Raw genomic sequence first — 20,718 nt, 5'->3', positions numbered from 1 at the left:
GAAAGGGTTGAGGATAATTTAGAAATATAAGAGAAAAATATTTCCTATTTGACATCTGTTGATAAGATGTAAAAGCACCTTAATAACAAAAGATAACTTGGAAATTGATAGGTTCCTACTTCATAAGTAAGAGTTTAAGACAAAAAACCAATCTTATCCTTACCAGCCATATCTGTCTGTGGAATCTGGTATAGCTTTGTAAATTCATCTGGATAATTTTCTACCCAGTTCCAAAATGCCTACAAATAATAAAACATGTTTTTACATGAAAGCAAGGATATTTTCTTAACATAGTAAATAAAATGTCACACAGCTTCAATTATATCACAAACTACTAATATCTTTCATAAGACTATTGCAATGCACTTCCCTAAAAATTAATGTAAAATGATTATTCAAGCCATGACTTTTTAATTCAAAATTGTAAAGAGAGCAACATTTATAGCTAAGTTAACAAAACTGTAATACCAAAGAAGTTATGACTTACTTTTTCCAGGCTATTTATAACAGCTAACTGTGCAACCTTCTTTAGGGCTTTAAATTTAAATGTTGTTTCTGGGGGGAAAAAAGTTTTAAAAATTAATTCTAGAAAACAAATACAGTTCAGAGCTACTAGTAAAAAACAAAACTTTGTTCCACTATTATTTGTAAGCAATGTAAAAACAAAGACAATTAATAAAAACCAAAAATGCACTGGCTATGTCCACTAAAAACAAAACTCAACACAAAGTATACATGGCCAGAGGTGGGGCAGCCAGGGTGAAGCACCTAGCTCATTGCAAACAAGTGAGTTTGACTCATCAGAGGAAGAGCCTATTGAAGATGAACAGACTCCAATTCAGATATCATGGCCACCCCTGTCACAAGTGAATTGTTCTCGGTTTCTCGGTTTATGTGCTCTTCCGTTATAAATTTAAAAATACTAGAAGAAATATTCAAAAAGATACTGAAGAACTAAAGAGCTATGGTATACACGACATATTGTTTTCTGCATCAGAAGGGAACTATCAAAATATAGAGTCCCAAACCTCTTGGACCTCTACCAGTAGTATGGAATAATCACTCAGCATCATCCAATCCCAGTTGGAAGGACTCCTGACATGGCCAGCTGCTGTGAAATAATGGAGGGCCTTAAAATCTGCCTTAAAAATAACAACAAAAAAACAAAAACACCTTAATACACTGTTAGGGAGGAGTTGGGAGATCTTGTCTTGTAGCCATCCTCTTGTCTCCTACTATACCTGTCTGACAGTATTACCACAGCAAGCCATAGAGAGCCTGAGAGACCTATGAGGATCTGAGGCAATACAGACCATAAAGCAATATAATTATCTTCACAAGTTCCAGGACAAACTAGCTATACATCTATCATCAATAGATTCACTATCAAGGTCTGTATCTAAGGGGGGGGGGGGAAAAAACAAGAATATTGAACAGGATGTATAAATGACCATGTCTGAAATTTAAAAGTTCTCTAAGATAATTTGTATTGATGTTAAACTACTGATGTTATCAACTTGAGTGTAAATGTATATATGCAAATATTCCTAATGCTTTTATTAATAAAAAAGTAAATATGCCTTGAACTTCAAAGATGGTTGTGTTTTTTCCCCTTTGTTTTGTTTTTAAACTTACTTTTAAAAAAATATGAAACAACTTTAAAAAAATACGATACACATGGTCATTGTAGAACATTTTTAAAATACACAAAATTCTAAGGGAAATTTTAAACATCATCCATGATGCTACCATTTGGAGATAATCACAGTTAACAGTTTGATGAATTTTCTTCCATCCATTTTTCTATGCGCATATAAGACAAATAAATATATTTACCATAACTGAGATCATGTAGGCTAGATATAATCTACTCTTTTCATTTCACATAGTATTCTAAATTTTTCCATGTCATTAAAAATTCTTCATACATATATTTGACGGCTCTATATACAATAGTAACTATTACTTGACAATTACAACATGCCAGGTACTTTCAATCTAATATATTTAATTCTTTCAAAATCTAATGCTTTCAGACATTACAGATGAGCAAACTGTCTCAGAGGTTACAGATCTCATAAATGATTACATTGGACTTCAAAGCCATAGTCTTTTCAATATGCTTTGAAATCTTTCAGAATATTTAAGTCAATATATTAAGTCATTGGTTATTTAAACATTTTCCAATTGTTATATATTAAGATATGCCCAATATCTCACTATTATAAACTAGAAAGTTCATGCACTGGAGGGGGGGGTCCCTCAGCCCGGCCTGCCCCCTCTAACAGTCTGAGAGCCCTCAGGGATGGGAGGTCACCCGGCGATCAGGAGAAGGCGACGCCCCCATCACACCTCTGCTGCTGCCACTGCCGGCAGTGCAAGCCTCGGCCGGCCCTGGTTACCTGAGCCTTGGGCCGGCCCTGGGCGGCTAAGGGGACTGGGGGACTCCAAAGGCAGGCACCCCAGCAGGGCTGAGGGGACTGGGCGCCGCCATCTTTGAGGGTGTGGCAGTCAATTAGCATATTCCCTTCGTATTGGCTGTAGCGCCATCTTTGAGGGCAGGGCAGTCAATTAGCATATTCCCTCCTTATTGACTGTGGGCACCACCATCTTTGCGACAGTGTGAGGGTCAATTAGCATATTCCCTCTTTATTAGATAGGATAAACTAACAAATACTTTTATATCCAAACTAGAGGCCCAGTGCATGAAAATTCATACACTGGAGGGAGGGGGTCCCTCAGCCCAGCCTGCCCCCTCTCACAGTCTGGGAGCCCTCAGGGGTGGGAGGCGACCCGTAGATCAGGGGAAGGTGATGCCCCATCACACCTCTGCTGCTGCCACTGCCGGCAGCACAAGCCTTGGCCGGCACTGGTTACCTGAGCCTCAGGCGGTCCTGGGCAGCTGGGCAGCTGCCATCCAAGGCTTGCCTGCGCCTCGGGCCAGGCCTGGGTGGCTGGGTGGCTGAGGGGACTGGGGGACTCCAGAGGCAGGGGCCCGGGGCTGAGGGGACTGGGCGCCGCCATCTTGTGGCTGTGGGTGCCACCACCTTTGAGGGAGGGGCAGTCAATTAGCATATTCCATCATTGGCTGTGGGTGCCTCCATCTTTGTGATGGTGTGAGGGTCAATTAGCATATTCCCGCTTTATTAGATAGGATTTTTCCTACATTACTGATTATTTCTTTAAGGTAAGTAAATGTCAGGGCTTTTTTTTTCTGGCCTTGCAAATAACTTGCTCTCCAGGTCAATTTTAAAACATATCCCTCCAATATTCTTTGCTCTTGCTCTCCTTTGATTTCAAATGATGGCATGACATTTCACAGTGCTCTTGAGCCTTTTTGCCTTCCTATCTTCATCAACTTTTATCTTTTGACGTCTTAAATGCATTATACACAGTAATCTATTCTCAATTCCAATGTATAGATCTTTTATTAGTCCATTTCTACAAGTTTCTGACTGAACATCCTACTAATACCTCAAACTCAATAATCTAAAGCTGAATTTATCATTTTCCTGACCACCTTCTTCTCTGCTACCCACCCTTCCTTTCCTTTCCTGCTTTAATCAGTTTGCTCTGTAATACTTAGTAATACTTCTCTTTAACTTCATAATCTAAATTAATCACCAAATGCTATGCGATGTATTCTATTCAAATGCTATATATTCTACTTCTTAAATAACATACCAAATTGGTCCCCATACTACCCCATTCTATCCAGACCTCCACTACCCTCATTATTTTTCACTCACATTACTACACAAACTAGTCCCAGAATTTCATGTAACCTTCCATCAAACCATCCGGCAAATTTCAAGCAAAATGAAATATCTAAAATAAAATACTAATCCCACCTTAAAGCCTTTCATCACTTCCCATGGCCACTAAGTTAAAGCCTCATAAGCCACAAGCACAGTAGTGTAGGAGTTAAGTACTTTGGTCCTAGAGACGGACAGAAGTGATTTGTATTTTTACCCTGCTACTCACTAGCTCTATGACCTCTGAAATGTTACCTCCTAACACTCAATTTCCTCAGCTACATAAAGGATGATAACACTACTACCAGCTTCCCAGGGTTACTATAAGGACTGATGATAAAAAGCATGTAAACTACATAGCATGATGTGTGGCACATACTGAAAATGAACAATTACATTTTTATTAATGTAATCTGACCTACTCTTATACGTCCATATCTTGCTCTTTTCCTAACATTTCTTACCCACAAAATGCATATTTCTTCTCTTACTTTATGCTCATCCTATTTGAGTTTGCCACACTGCTTTGCAAATAATTTGATAATTATGTCTTTGTCTCATTAACCAGGCCATATAAGCTCTGTAGGGACAGATTCACTATTTTATTAATCATTGTAAGCCCAACAATTAGTATGGTTTCTTCCACAGTTTCTCAACATATACTGTTGAACAGAATTTAAAACACATTATTTCTTTTACTATTCATATTATGGAAAGTTTCTATACCTTTTACCATTGTAACCTAGCGCTATCCTTTGACGGCCATTTTAATATTGCCTTTATAGATGACATATTTATCAGCACAGAATCTAAATTTATGTTCATGGGGGAGCAGGATTCGATGGGAATAACTTACCACAATAAAAAGTCATTTATCCACACATTTAGTTTCTTTTCACTTGGGCATAGAGAACCATCTCAATTAATTGTTACGGATTACACATTTCGAAAAAAACTAAGGTTTTAAACAATTATTCATTAACAACCTGGACTAGATTTATTTCCAAAATGTCTCTGAACAGTTAAGAAAAATCATAAAACCCCGTTTATATTTCTTCAATTTTAAACGTAGAAGTCTCTAAATTTTATCATTCACTTCCTTCACTTCTCAATGTTTAATGATACTAACATCTTGAAATTTCAACTATGAATTGAGTGGTGGTTCACTGTAATCTAAAATAATTGCTAAGCAATTATCCATATCTTGATGTAATAGCTAAAATAATTCTTTTTTGCCTGACTGGTGTGGCTGTGGTTGAGCATCAACCTATGAACCAGGAGGTCACAGTTCAATTCCCGGTCGGGGCACATGCCTGGCTTGCGAGCTCATCCCCAGTGTGGGGCATGCAGGAGGCAGCCGATTGATGATTCTCTCTCATCACTGATGTTTCTATCTCTCTCTCCCTTCCTCTCCGAAATCAATAAAAATATATTTTAACATACATACATACATACATACATACATAAATAAATAAATAAATTCATTTTCCCCTTTATTAATGTCACTGAAAAGTGATTTAATTGTTGCTTGGCTTTATAATGTTAATTACCTAAAATCATAAATTCTGAACAAGGGTAATAGAGATGGAACACAGCCTTATAATATTCATCCAAGTAGGTATAGCCTTTTCACATCTCTTATGAACGAGTTATTGAGTTTAAGCAAATGGTAAGAAAACTACACAACATATTTTGAAAATTACACTGCAGAACTATTGAGGTTTTCAAAGTTAATGTAACTAAGTCTCCTTTTAGGTCAGACAGTAAAAAATATTGACAATTCCTTAATCAATATACAAAATAAAATAAAAAGTGGTGTGAATCATAAGATTTCACATTTAAGTTAAATAAAACTGAAAAAATATTTTTGTGTGAAATGAATTTAAGTATTTATACTCAATGTATATATGCCCATTAATAATGCCCACTGATTTATATCAACACTTCCCAACTTACCAAAAAAAAAATCAATTCTTTCTGATAGTTTATTTCAATCAACATCATCATAAAAGCACTTTCCAAAGATTTAAAATGACAATCAAGAATTATAATATCCCCACATGGGTCTACTATTGACATGTTCTAAAAGGAAGTAAAACTAAGCACTGAAAGCATAAGAGACTTTGTAATACTGCAAAGTCAGTTAAGTAAATAACGGAGCTGAAAACAGAAATGTTAGAAATAAGATTCCCAACTCAATTCCTCTTCTCATCATACGATCACATACTTCTGGTTCTTCAGCTTCTGAAATAAAACTTTGTTATCCTGCTAAACTATCTGCTTTTAGCTCTACAAAAGCTGAACAGTAACTTCTGAAACCTATAGCTATCCTTAAGAGATAAAATTCTAAAAATATTAAATAAAACCACCCTTATATACTCTTTATTAAAAGCAAAAATTGTAGTTAAACAAATCTTTCCATTGCCAAGATTTAAGATACTAATTTTCTCTATTGTATGGTTTTCAAAGTTTCAAAAATTACTGAACCATAAGTATCATTATCCATTTCTCAGGGACATTTGCATTATAAAATCCACTTTGATGTTCTAGCTCAACACAACTAGTACATTCAAAATACTAGTTTTTCACCCACAGTGATTAATCGCAGCTATATCATACATTTAAACTTACCCTTCAGGAGTCGTTTTAATTTCGCACAATCCACATTGATATACTGTAACAATTCTATGTCATGAACATCAACATTGTCTTCCGAACAAACAGTCAATTCTTGTAACCTGAAAGTAAAAACCAAAAATAATTTATCAATTTAAGTCTTAGGACAGTCAAAAATTCTGAATTCAACAGATTTTTCTCACCTCAATGATGAGTTATAAGAGAAAATACAAATATAAGAAATCAGAGAATAAATAATTATGAAAATCTAAGAAAGTTAATTTAGGGGATAGGATAAAAGAAACCATGATAATCCAGTAAACTTCACTATGTATATGTTTATCAAATGATACTTTAAATATGTACAGTTTTTTATTTTTTTAAAAATCGTAACATACTAATAACTGTTGAAGCACAGTAAGAGATTTAAAATACTCTTCTCACCCTAGCCGGTTTGGCTCAGTGGATAGAGCATTGGCCCGCAGGCTAAAGCGTCCGGGTTCGATTCCCAGTCAGGGAACCCCCAAAAAATAAAATAAAATACTCTTCTCTCTGCTATGTGTGTTTTTAATTTTGTTCTATGATAAAAAGTTTTTAAATTTCAAATTATAAGTAAAATATGAAATTTTATTAACGTCTTTCAGAAGCATGAGTGGTACAGTAGTCCCCCCTTATCAGAGGTTTCACTTTCTGGGGTTTCAGTTACCCAAGGTCAACCACACTCCAAAAATATTTTTAAAAATTCCAGAAATGAACAATTCATAAGCATTAAAGTGCATGATGTTCTGTGAAGCATGATGAAATCTCATGCTGTCGGTTCTGTCCCATCTGCTCTGTGCCATCTTTGAAAACTCTAGAAAATTTTCAGTCACCAGAGGCTTTGTTTTATAGGATTTTGTTGCATTTGCACATGTAAAAATAGACAACTTTTGTGTATTTCCTGAATCTAGTTCACTGATTCCATAACAGAAGTTTTCCAGAATAAGCCAGTTTCTTATCTTTCAGGGGACAGAGTGCTCTGGGATCTATGAAATACATGTTTCAGACAAATGCATTTGCTATTTCATTAGCTTGTGCCAGAAATAGAAGCTGATGACCACTCACCTAAAATACCATTCTGATGGTTTAATTTAGAGATACCTTATGACATTGCTGCATAGCAATAGGTAACTTAAAATATGCAAGTATCTAGAATGGCAGTTCTTTCTAAAGACTCCTATCTTATATATAGTAGATGAATCAACATCATGAAAATTGGTTGTGTTGGATCATTCTACCTGTGTACAGATGCTTTTCTTTTAGAATTAACATTAGCTAGCTTTTGATATTCCTGATCTTTGCTTTTCTTAAAGGGAATATGAGCTACAGATCTTAAGATAACTTCATTATACTGCTGAAATATGCCATATGCTATGGCTTAGAGTACTCTCTTATGTAAAGGATTAGCTGCTTTTTCCACAGAATAACTGTACAACTGCACTCAACCTAATTGTTTTTTTTAATGGGAGGGCCCCTGTGGAACATCTAATTTGACATACCAACAGTAGCAAAGGCTCAATGACTTTAAAAGTTCTATTAGTTTTTGTTTTTTTGGTTTTGTTTTGTTTTTACAAATCTGCTGGGGTTTTTTCTGGCTTCTTATTCTTTTTAATAGTTTTAAATTTCTTCTCATATGTCTCCAATAATTTAAAACATTACTTTATATTTTCTTTAAGATTATTAAATGAGCTCATATATTTGCATATGCCAACTCTTATTCATAGTGGATTGTTAACTCTCTGTTTTGTAAACTCTGATTGCAAATTCATCTCTAGTGCAGTCAGTATTTTCTTTGGGGATTTCTTAAAGCTTGGGGCTGTGGAAGTGTCCTAGTCATGGTTTTGCATTTGCTTTTGCCAGGGTCTCAGCTCTGGACATGTATTTTTTTATAAGTTCTCAGACCCAGATTGTCTGGGTAGTATAAATGTGGACCTCAAACTCATAAGGTAATGGCCCTGGGCAACCCTAAGTTTAGGCAGAGCAAATGAACTTCTTGTGCTGGTAGTTCTTTTTCCCCTTCCTCCCTCCATTCCTTCCCCTCTCTCTCCTTCTTTTCCTTCTTTCCTTCCTCCCTCGCATTCTCCCTTCATTCCCTGTTCTCTTGCTCTCTTTTTTTAAGGAGTGCATAGCTCTTTCTAGTCACGTTTTATACAAGACCCCAGTTCTACTCCCTGCATTATTAGGTTACAGGCTCTGTATCCAGTTCCATTTGGATATTAGCCCCAAATCCCTGGGTTAAGGAGAGAATAAAAACCTAACCACCTTCACCCTTCTTTTGTTGCAAGGCCAGGTCAAGCCTTCAAAACCATCTCTGGTTTTCATTTCTGGACCTGGTGGATGGGGTTGGTGGGTGGTGTTTGTTTCACTTTATTACTATATATTTTAAATACCATTCTGTTGTTATTCAGTTTACCTGGCCTTTCTAGATGTTGTAGTGACAGGTTCTTCTACTTCATTTCTTTTGCTCAAACTACTCTTTATTCTATTTATCTGCTTCAGAAATGATGTTTAAACTTCACAAAATATCCCTTCCTATGGAAATAACTGACTATTAAAAGGAGTTAAATTTTTCTTCCATTTTTCACAAACAACCACAAGAGCCAGCTTTTCAAATTTATTTAGTTGTGTTTCCTAAGGAGCCATATTCCATATTTCTAGGCACTCTGCATCAGCTGTGGAATTTTTAGCATGTTAATCAGTAATGAGGACCTTCTGATTCCCAGTGTGATGAACTGCTCAGCTTTTCTTACCCTGATGAGATGAAGAACTTTAGTGTAAGCGCATAGACTAATTTTAATGTTAGCTATACATCTGTAGGCTAAAGCAATGAAAGGATTTGAGAAGGAAGAAGTGAGATTAATTTCATTTTCAACTAAGGTTTAGTGTGATGATTAATATCAGTTTTAAACTAAATGGTTACAATTTGAGTTAATATTATGAATAAGATCATGCAGTATTTGTTCTTCTTTACCATATCTCTCTCTTCAGATATAAAAATTAGTAATTCCATTCTACTGCTTACACTTTTTATATTAATTGAAATAATGGGTATGCCTCAGTAAAAAGCATAATTCAATACATTAGCAATACCATCTTTTCAAAAGCTGGTGTCTGTAGTTGTTATTGAAAAAAGAAAACTTTAACCTCTTTTATTTAGACTTAAGTGAATTTTTACATCAGTGTAAAAATCTATACTTTTGTTGTTTTATAAACAAATCATGCTTGGATAGACAAAAGACATTGTATTCTTTTGATCATTTTCTACCTTCAATGTAAGATTATTTCATATAGTAAGGCTGGACTAATAGTCACCTAAGCAAAAAAGGAATTTTTTTTTTTTGAACCTCCGATTCCGTAGGTGTTTGTTACCTTGCTGCTTCGACCAGTGTATGATTCCCCAGAATATGAAATGTCATCACTCAAAAGATTTCATGAAGACATTGTATATTATATAAACATTACCAAGTATCATCAACTATACTGTACCATTAAATAACATTTTAGTTTCTTTGCACTGGGAGTTCTGTGAGCAGATAAAAGAATATTGTCTAGCATCATGATCATAGAAATGCCATTTTTTATTTAAAAAACTGAAGGTTTTTGAAGTTAGCCAATTCCCCCAAAGTACCACGGCACAAATTCTCAATTATGATGCATGTTCTCATTCACACCTATTAGAAAACTACAGAAGAATAAATACCTCTGACTGATCGAAGTCCACTATTCACACAACGTAGACTTGTTAAAAGATGCAGGTACCAATAAGCAAAGAGGATTGTTTTCTCTATTCATCATTATTCTTTGACTAGTGGCCCAGTGCACGAAATTCGTGCACATTTCAAGGGGATTAATAAAAGGAGATATTTTAATATTGCTATTTGCCCTTTCTCCATAATAGAAGTGTCAGAGATGAAAAAAAATTAGTAAAATGTGTATGAAAATCTTCCTCTTGTCAGAGTCTGGGGCGCGCTGCGGGTCAAGTCCCTGCACACCCACAGTACCTCAAAATCACGCAAGATCCAGACCCAGCTGGCCCCACTCCTATTGGGCGAGATCCAGACCTGGCCAGCCCCACCCTTGTCAAGCCCCGCGAGGCGGGGGGCGCAGCCTCAGGTCCCCTGGCCCGGCGCCAGATTGGAGGTGCAGCCTCAGGGCCCCTGTCAAGGTTTCTACTTGACAATTATTCTCTTCCTTGTGCTTCCATATTTTTGAGACATTTTGGCTTAGGGGTTTGTTTGTTTGTTTTATAACTTAGGCTCTTGTGACAGAGGTCCTCAAACTTTTTAAACAGGTGGCCAGTTCACTGTCCCTCAGACCGTTGGAGGGCCGGACTATAGTTTACAAAAAACTATGAACAAATTCCTATGCGCACAGCGGCGGCAAAAACACCCGGCGGGCTGGATAAATGTTTTCGGCGGGCCGCATGTGGCCCGTGGGCCGTAGTTTGAGGACCCCTGGATAAGGAGTAGAGCTGTGAGATCATTAGAATTCTGACTACTCATCAATTATTCTATCTGATTGGTTAATTTCATTTGAAGAAATAATATGTTAAAAAGTCAAAAATTCATTCCTAATGTTTAAAGGGAAAAAAAAGCGTGGTCATGGGTAACATTTCCTAAAATTTAGACTTTTGATTTTTGTAACAGTACTCATATTTAATTGTACACACCACTATCACAGTAATAAAAATTTCAAAGAAATCAATGCATAAAATTTCTACAAAAGCTGAGGTCAAACTCATTTCTGTCAACTTTTAATTTTTATGCAGATGATAAGAAAAACTTCTAAAATGTGTATTACTTACAATAGTCCTATGTAGATTTACACACTAACCTGGTAGAAATGCGACTAAAGACTGCATTGAAGTTGTTGCAGCTGAGAGAAAATAAAACTCCAGAGGCAGAATTCCGAAGTTCAGCTGCATGTTGGTTTCCTTCACGACAGGTGTGAAGAAAATGGCAGATTTCTGGCAGCAACTGTTTGACCAGCATTGTTTCATCTAATCTCATTGTGTCCTTTGGTTGCTAAAATAGAAATAATCACAATTCTAAAACTTCCTTAAATTCACATGTAAATATTTTCTATTATGAAAATTTTCAAATACATGAGTTGAAATAGAAAAACAAACACCCATATATATACTCATCACCTAATTAGATTCAATAATTGTTAATATTTCATCATGCTTGCTATATATACAGTCAGTCTAATAAAGAGGATGGTTCCATCTTTCGCCTCTTTAATCACAATGAAAGTCCAGCCCCCATCCATCCATCTTCCTTAGCCCCCCACACCCACTCCTGCCTGTCCCGTTTATCAAATCCCTACAGGAGTCCTCCCCCTCCTGGGAATCCTCAGTTTGTTGTGAGTTCTAAATAAACATTATTCATGTTCCTTAGTGAGTGAACTGTGTCATCTGTCTCAACATCCAAATAATTTTCTGGATGGGCCATCACACCTGCCTTTGAGTAGATTGACCAAAACAGATAAATATTATTTATTACAAATAACTTTCTTTTGGTTAATCCATTTCAAAGTTACAAACATAATACTTCAGCCCTACATACTCCAGCATCTCTTAAAAATAAGGACATTCTCCAATATAATTTCAATCAATCATAACATCAAGGAAAAATAAACAATTCCCTTGTATCAGCTAACACCCAATCTGTGCTCAAATTTCCCTAACAACCCCCAAAATGACTTTTCATTGCTTCAAGAGGTTCATAGACTGTAACATGATTATGTTCCTTTAGTTTTTTTAAATTTCTTTATTGATTAAGTTATTACATATGTGTCCTTATCCCCATACTACCCCTCATCCCCCCCACTTATGCCCTCGCCCCCCTGTTGTCTGTGTCCATTGGTTAGGCCTATATGCATGCATATAAGTCACTGATGGCGAACCTATGACACACGTGTCAGAGGTGACACGCGTACTCATTTTTTGGTTGATTTTTTTTTGTTAAATGGCATTTAAATATAAAAAATCAAAATCAAAAATATAAGCCTTTGTTTTACTATGGTTGCAAATATCAAAAAATTTCTATATGTGACACGGCACCAGAGTTAAGTTAGGGTTTTTCAAAATGCTGACACGCCGAGCTCAAAAGGTTCGCCATCACTGATATAAGTCCTTTGGTTGATCTTCCTTTAGTTTCTTTATTCTAAAACTATCTCCCTCCATATACATCATCTTTATTTTCTATAACATTGACATTTTTTTAAAAAGTGGGCCAGTTGCCTTACAAAATGTGACAACTTGTTATTGTAATTACTGTATTTTCTGTAAGGTGGAACCTAAACCTAGGTCTGATATCATTCAGGTTAAACACTTTAGGTAATTCAGTACAGTTCAAATTATATCACATTAGGAGTACATAATCCCAGGTGATTACACTGTAAATGACACCAAGTTTGATAACTTCAGTGTTAACACCAAAATCTCTATTTTGTAAAATAAATCTCTCCTTTACAATTAACAAATCAATCAATGGATAAGCTATCCTGCAGATATACTGTTCCATATCAATATTTCACCTAACAGCTTTAGTATCCATATATCAATGACAATTTTGATAATACCAAGCATGATGACAGAACAAAAGTTTACATAACTGTGTGCTATGCTCAATTCTGTAATTACAATCCAAGTGCCTTCAGATTCAAATACACTGAAATATATGGATAGTAAATAAATACATATCACAAAAAATATAAAATTTGAGTTACAATGTCTATTTTTCATTTATAGGCTAACCAAACAATACAGATGTTGAAAATAACTCCAATTATATACAAATGAAAATTGTGTAAGTGTTCAATCTTTTGAATAGTGGTCATAGATACAGGAACAAAACTATTTAAGATTCCTCAAATTCTATAAAATCTTACTTATAAGATATTGGTAAGTATTTGTTCACTTTCACTAGATGTTTCAACTACTTATGAGGTAAACATGTACTTGTAAGCTCAGTTAATCTCAAACTTCCTCAACTTACTTTGATTTAAAAATGAAAATCAAGAGACAACCATAAAATCATTGATAGCAATCTAACAAAACACAATTGTTCAATAATGTGAAATGTATTATTTTTAATTATAAATTTAATTTTAAAATCTTACACATTTTCAACTGTAGAGCAGAGCAAAGTAAGATATATTTTGTGCATTATATAAGTTTTACCATGCCCAATTAGAGTTACTAGAGTTTCAATTAGGCTATCTCCAAAGAGTACCAAATTAGCAGGCCAATAATATCATTCCCCAAAACACATTTATCATTAACTCTCAATTACAAACATTAATAGAGAAAAGCTGTAGAACTAAAAGAGACAATAAACCACCCTACTCAAACATGAGAGTGGCTAATACACTGGTATATACAATCAAAACAATAAAACTAAAAAGAGTGATTCCAATTTTTAAAATTGTCCACCTCCACAAGGCCACCATCCTGTTTAATAGCCCTTTCATTTTATAAACTAGAGGCCTGGTGCATGAATTCGTGCACAAGTGGGGTCCGGCTGGCCCGACCCATCAAGGCCAATTAGGCAGGGCCAGCAGGGGGGAAGGGACCACAGGCAGTTGGTGGGCCGGCACCACCCCCCAATCGGGGTAGGGGGGCAATTGGGGGCGGAACCGGCCAGGGGGACGGGCCATGGGCAGTTGGCTGGCTGGCCCCACCCCCTGGTCAAACTCCTGGTCCAGAGGACAATTTGCATATTAGCCTTTTACTATATAGGATGAACAATAGCATATCATAAATTAACAAAAAACACCAAGCTAAAACGGAACTAGCTCACCCTCAATTTAAGTGGAAAACTTAAAAACACTCTTACAATTTTGGAATATGGCCAAGGGTCAATAAAAGAGTTTTGTGGGGGTTTTTTAAATGAGAATTGTTCCTTAATATTATTTATTTATTTTTTAGCCTCACTCGAGGATATTTTTCCATTGCCTTTTTTATTAAGAGAGAGTGGAAGAGAGAGGGAAAGACAAAGAGAAACATCAATGTGAGAGAAACACATTGATTGGTTGCCTCCTGCACGACCCCTGACCAGGGCCTGGGCCAAGAAGGAGCCTGCAACCGAGAGGTATGTGGCCTTGACCAGAATTGAACCTGGGACCCTTTAGTCCACAGGCCGATGCTCTATCCACTGAGCCAAACCAGCTAGAGCAATAAACGAGTTTTAAAACATTATCCTTAGGGTTTTGTGGCCTATAATCTTAAATACTTCTCTTCCCTAAGGATACAGTGTGTGTGAATGCAATTATGTTTTCCAACACTACTGTATCCCTTCCCCAAACACTTACGACTATCCCCTATCTTCTCAACCACACATAAGCAAAGTCCCTTCCATCTAGGTTTACTATAGAGAATAACCATAACATATGTGGAAGAAAAGCAATTCTGAATAAAAGCAAATGATGTGCCAAAGGAAGACAGGATATAAGAAATAAGTTAATTCCAATACATATTGAATAGCCAGATCTTTAAAATGGAAGTATTAAATTTATTTACTTATGTGAACTTCTACCATGTTCCCGGAAGAATTAAGGCTACTGAAATATAGAAATACTTTGTTTTAAACAACAGGAAGATTCTTGAAAAAATTCCAATTAAGTCATGGTTGAAATACACTGAGATAACTATTTAGAGGAAACCTGAGAAAGAACTGTCTTATACTCAACTAATCCTCCACGTACCTCTATTTTATATGTTCATATTTATAAATAACAAGTGTTCTTCAGGTAGGATCTATCAGTAATAGTTTAATTTTTTAAGCTCATTTTTATATAGATTTGAAAAAACATTAAAATCAGATTCATACAGGGGAAAAAAGACTACTCTTGGTCTTTTGCTTCACATCCTTTCAAAACTAAACAATGCTATAGGCCTAACAATATCTGAAAAACTAATTAAATCAAATCGTGGCTTTTTTTTCATAAAATGTTTTCTTTAAAACCCAAGATATATGTGGTTCAAGTTTAACACTTTATAAGTAAACTTAATATCTATTTAATTTATAAAAGTTAAGAAAATGCCCAGCCAGTGTGGCCCAGTGGTTGAGTGTGTCAACCTATGAACCAGGAGGTCAAGGTTCAATTCCCGATCAGGGCACATGCCCAGGTTGTAGGCTCGATCCCCAGTGGGGGCATGCAGGAGGCAGCTGATCAATGATTCTCTCTCATCACTGATGTTTCTATTTCTCTCTCTTTCTCCCTTCCTCTCTGAAATCAATAAAAATATATTTTTTAAAAAAGATGAGAAAATGATTTTATCTTGAAAACTTGTTTATGCCACCTAGTCAGCTGTTTTAAAAATTCATATGCATGTCTTAGACAAAAAGCCCATGAGTCCAAAAAGTTCTCCTTGTCAACACCTATATTTTGGTACATCAGATTAACTCAAACTTAAATTCACAAAACCTGCCTACTGAAGAACAGATTTACTTACCCCAGCAAGACATTTTTCCAGTGTATCCAATATAATCAACTGAGAGAGATATAAATTTTTTTCAGCAGCTTCTCCAAATATTCTCTAAGAGAAAAGATATTCAGAACACTAAAAGTTGGTTATTACTCTCCACTACAAATCAGCACACATCTGAAAAGTCAGAGGCTAAGAATCAGGAAAATCAGTAGTCTTCCATTTTATCTCCCAAATTATACTATATTTAAATCTATTATTTCTAATTTTATCCTAATGCTCACACAAAATAAATTATCAAGCAAACAAAACTGCCGGTATTCATTACAGTCTGCCATTAGCCTTGTAACAGTAAAAGAAGATACACTGGTTTATATACTTTAAAAATATATAGGATTTAGATATACACCCTGATCTTTAACAGAATCTTGAATGGAGCATTTAACCACACTTTGATGACACAAAATAATTAAGGTCTAAATTCTTACAGCAAAAAAAAAAAAAAGACTAGAGTATCAATTACAAATAATTTTAAGCATTCACTATTCTTAAATTTAATACTACACTATTTACCAACAAGAGACTATTGTTTCCACAATTCAATTTACTCAATAAGAACTAAATGAATGTCAATATCATAATATTGGTGTGTGTGTTTTTGTTTTTAAAAGGTTTCAAGTATTAAAATATTTTCAATCTAAATGGGAGCATGGTCACTTATTAAATAAGTAAAATCCTATCACTGTGCCCCACACACATTGCAACAGAAGAGCTCCACAAAATCTTAAATAAATTTCTGTAAATCACTTTACATATTTATTAAAAGCCCTGCGTTTTTTCAAAAAAATATTTTCTTCCATAGAGAAAGGCAAAAGATTTTCCACAACTCTAGTTTATCCATTTTGTAAGTTTTAAGTATTGTCTAATGAGCTTTTTTTAAAAACACACACACACACCAAAGATGATGTGACTATAAAAATGTGACTAATTTTCACAATCTACAACCAGAAGTCATTTTCAGAGTTCAAAACAAACAATACAAATCGTGGTTGTAAGTGCTAAAGACAATCAGAGCAATTACAAGTTAGTCAAGAAATATCCGAATCAGTTGATTTGAACTGAATATGAAGGAAATTTTAGTTAGGAATTGATAGAAAGGAAGGAATCACCTGAGACAGGAGAAATATGTTCAAATGTACAGAGAGAGAATAGCTGGAGTACCCTGAAGTCTATGGAATGTAAACAGATTTTATAAAATGGGGGGAAAAGAAGCTTTTGGAGTAATTCCTGGATATTGATATTTGGGAACACTTCAAAAATGGGTTCTCTACCTACTGCAGAATCTGTCACAAGCTCCAGGATGAAGGAAATAACATTTTCATAAAAACAATCTTATATTTTAGGACTATAAGGTCATTTTTTTTCTTTTAATCCTCACCCAAGGACATTTTTTCCATTGATTTTTAGACATAGTTGAAGGGAGGGGGAGAGACACAGAGAGAGAAACATCAACGTAAGAGACACATCAACCTGTGAGCCAGCACCTTATGTACGTGCCCCTGACTGAAATCAAACCCACAACCTTTCAGTCCACGAGCTGACGTTCTATCCACTGAGCCAAACTCACTAGGACAGTATAAGGTCATATTTAATTTATCATCTACATAGGACTGGGACAATTTTATATGTAAATATTCAAATAAGGAGATAAGGAGAACATCTGAATAGATTACTATGGCCAATTCGTATATGACATAAAATCTATATGCAATCCTAATTTCAGAAAAATAATAAAAAAAGTCACAAATCAGAAAAGTATCTAAGGGAAAGAATAAAAAACTAAAATAAAAGTTAAAAGGTTATCTGTGCTTATCCACAAAATAAAATGTTTACAAAAAATGACTTTCCATATTTCAAAATATGCTGCTCCAAATTTTTAAATAAAAAGCAAACCAAAGTAAACTCCCCAAAGGGACAGTAACCCAATTACTCACCATATTGTTAACATTCTTTAAAATAGTAGTGAGGCCACTTATAACCAAAGAAAACTTGTATTTGGAAATATTGATAAGACATTCCTTGTTGTGTTCGGTACTGACTTTGGTATGTGTGTTCTGCTGTCCTGTTTTTATTGGAAGCTTTAAAAAAAAATGAAAGAAAACACATGTTAGCTTACACTTGAAAATGACTAAAAAGAACTCTATTCCTCATTGAGAATCATGAGATTTTAGGAAAATTTTATCAACCAATTACCTATATTAGTATCTTAAGCTCCAACTTTCTATATATAACTGCATTTATAGCAAATCTAAAATTCTTTGGAAATTTCAATTTTTGCAGCTCTCCTTCTGGAAGTCATAAACTCTATCTACAAAATTAAATCCTTACCCAGCTCTACATAAAAAAGAATGATGACTCACAGAAATAGAGCTATTTCCTTGTAGCTAAAAATTATTTCAGAGAATGTTTGCAATAAAATGCACACAATCCTTTCTCTTAGACATTGAACTCATTGCAGGTGTAGTTAAGTTGAGGATCTTCAGATGGGGAGAGTATCCTGGATTATCCAGGTGGGACCAATATAATCACAAGAGTTCTTATAAGACGGTGGTTCTCAACCTTGGCTGCACATTAGAATCACCTGGGAGTCTTTTTAAAATCCTGATTTCTGGGCCTCATCCTCCGGAAATTCTGTTTCTTTGTTATGGGGTGGGGCCACAACATTAGTAACAAAGAAACAGAATTTCCGGAGGATGAGGCCCAGAAATCAGGATTTTAAAAAGATTCCCAGGTGATTCTAATGTGCAGCCAAGGTTGAGAACCACTGCTCTAGTCACTAATAGCAAAAAACTGCAGGTTGTTAAAAAATTAGGACAAACTATATACCCTGGAAAAAGAGAGTTAGGCTAACTCAGGTAAGATAACCACTCTCAGGTACACAGTTGAGGAAGTAATGGCACAACGAACAGGTAAGTCTCAAGAAAAATATATCCTTTAAGGAGACCACATTTACATTTATCTGAGAATGAGTTAAGTTGTATTACCAAGAAGTTCATGTCTATTCTGTTCCAAAGTAGCATTTTGTATTGAAAGCACCATGAACATACTTATTATTTAATTATTAGATCCTGCTAATGCTAATCAAGAACACTGGTAAGGTTCCACTGTGAAAAACAAAACAGTCCATCTTTCTCATTTCTAACTGGTGCAAACAAAGATAAAAAGAGACTGAGTTTGCTTAGTCAGTTAATAATAAGTGACTAATTCGAGAGTAAAGAAGTACTCAATAAAAGAGGGAAAGCATTTTTAGACTTTGGAGGAAGGGGCAGAACAGAAGCTATAGAATTACATAATGTTAAATATAAAGATTACAAAGGGGAAAAAATCTGAAAGATCAAAAAGTGGGGGGGGGGGGCATTTTAGAAGCCATCAATGGCTGTAATGTAGCTTGTGAATCTCCCCAAATCCCTCTGTGATGGTTAATTTTATGTGTAAACTTGTTTGGATTACAAGGTTCATAGGTATTTGGCTAAACATTATTCATTATTTCCATGTGTGTCTCTGAGAGTGTGTCTGGATTATAATAGCATTTGCATAGATGCACCTAGTAAGCCAGTTTTCCCCGCCCTATTGTGGGTGGGCATCATCCCATCCATTGAGGGCCTACATACAACAAAAAGGCAGAGAGGAAGGAAGAATTAGTCCCTTCCACCAGGCTGTTTGCGCTAGGACATTGACCTTCTGCCCTGGCAATCCTGGTTCTTAGGTCTTCAGACCCAGATTCCCCAGACTAGAATCCACACTATCAGCTCCCCAGGTTCTTAGGCCTTTGGACTCAGACTGATGAATTACATCACCAACCTTCCTGGGTCTCCAGCTTGCAAATGGCAGATAGTGGGATTTCTCAGCCTCCATAATGACATAAGCCAGGTCCTCATAATCTCAATCTATCTCTCTCTCTCCGTCTCTCTCTCTCTCTCTCTCTCTCTCTCTCTCTCTCTCTTTCTCGTCTCTATACACACACACACACACACACACACACTATTGTATGGCATAAGGGACTTCATAAATGCAATTAAGGTCCCTAATCAGTTCACTTTGAGTTAATCAAAAGAAAGATTACTTGAATGACCCTGTCTCAACCAGCTGAATCATAAGAGATTTAAAGCCACAAAAATACTTTCTGTTGGCCTCGAAGAAGCAAACTACCTTACTGTGGGGAAGGTCACATGGCAGGAAACAGCAAGTGGCCTCTCCAAGCTGAGGGCCTCAGTTCTGCAACTGAAAGAATCTAAATTCTACCAGCCAATGAGATTGGGTGGAACTCAAGCTTCAAATAAACTCAAAGCCCTGACCAACACACTGAGTTCAGTCTAGTAAGAGCCTGAGCAGAGAACCAGCTAACCAATACCCAGATCCCTGACCCACAAAAACTGTTAGATAATTTTGTGGGCTTTTATTAAACCACTAGAGCCACGGTGCACAAAAATTTGTGCACTCGGGGGGGGAGGGGGTTGGTCCCTCAGCCCGGCCTGCGCCATCTCCCAGTCTGGGACCTCTCGGGGGATGGCCACCTGCTGGCTTAGGCCTGCTCCCCAGGGGGTTTGGCCTAAGATGGCAATCAGACATCCCTCTGGCAGCCCGGCAGCCCTCAGGGGATGTCCACTTGCCAGCGGGGAGCAGACCTAAGCTGCATCCTTAGCGCTGCTGAGGCAGGAGAGGCTCCCACCACCACCGCTGTACTGGCAGCCATCAGCATGGCTTGTGGCTGAGCAGAGCTCCCCCTGTGGGAGCGCACTGACCACCAGGGGGCAGCTCCTGCATTGAGCGTCTGCCCCCTGGTGGTCAGTGTGTGTCATAGTGACCAGTCATTCC

At 36.3% G+C, this 20,718-nt stretch overlaps 1 protein-coding gene and 1 pseudogene across 1 annotated transcript in view; one reads left to right on the top strand and one right to left on the bottom strand.

Annotated features, from left to right (window-relative positions):
* NF1 (neurofibromin 1) overlaps positions 1 to 20,718 on the bottom strand; it is a 327,459-nt gene that overhangs the window by 169,996 nt on the left and 136,745 nt on the right. The window contains exons 6-11 of the mRNA XM_014548834.1: positions 17,838 to 17,981; positions 15,871 to 15,954; positions 11,244 to 11,434; positions 6,387 to 6,493; positions 488 to 555; positions 164 to 239 (exon numbers count right to left, since the gene is read on the bottom strand). Of these exons, the coding sequence (XP_014404320.1) occupies positions 164 to 239; positions 488 to 555; positions 6,387 to 6,493; positions 11,244 to 11,434; positions 15,871 to 15,954; positions 17,838 to 17,981 (670 nt within the window). The remainder of the gene's footprint in view (positions 1 to 163; positions 240 to 487; positions 556 to 6,386; positions 6,494 to 11,243; positions 11,435 to 15,870; positions 15,955 to 17,837; positions 17,982 to 20,718) is intronic.
* LOC106728035 lies at positions 689 to 1,523 on the top strand (annotated as a pseudogene).

Source organism: Myotis brandtii, unplaced genomic scaffold (assembly GCF_000412655.1).
Source record: "Myotis brandtii unplaced genomic scaffold, ASM41265v1 scaffold523, whole genome shotgun sequence".
In the NCBI taxonomy this organism is placed as follows: Eukaryota; Metazoa; Chordata; class Mammalia; order Chiroptera; family Vespertilionidae; genus Myotis; species Myotis brandtii.
The sequence above is the reverse complement of the archived record's forward strand: the minus strand, read 5'-3'. Positions and strand labels throughout refer to the sequence as shown.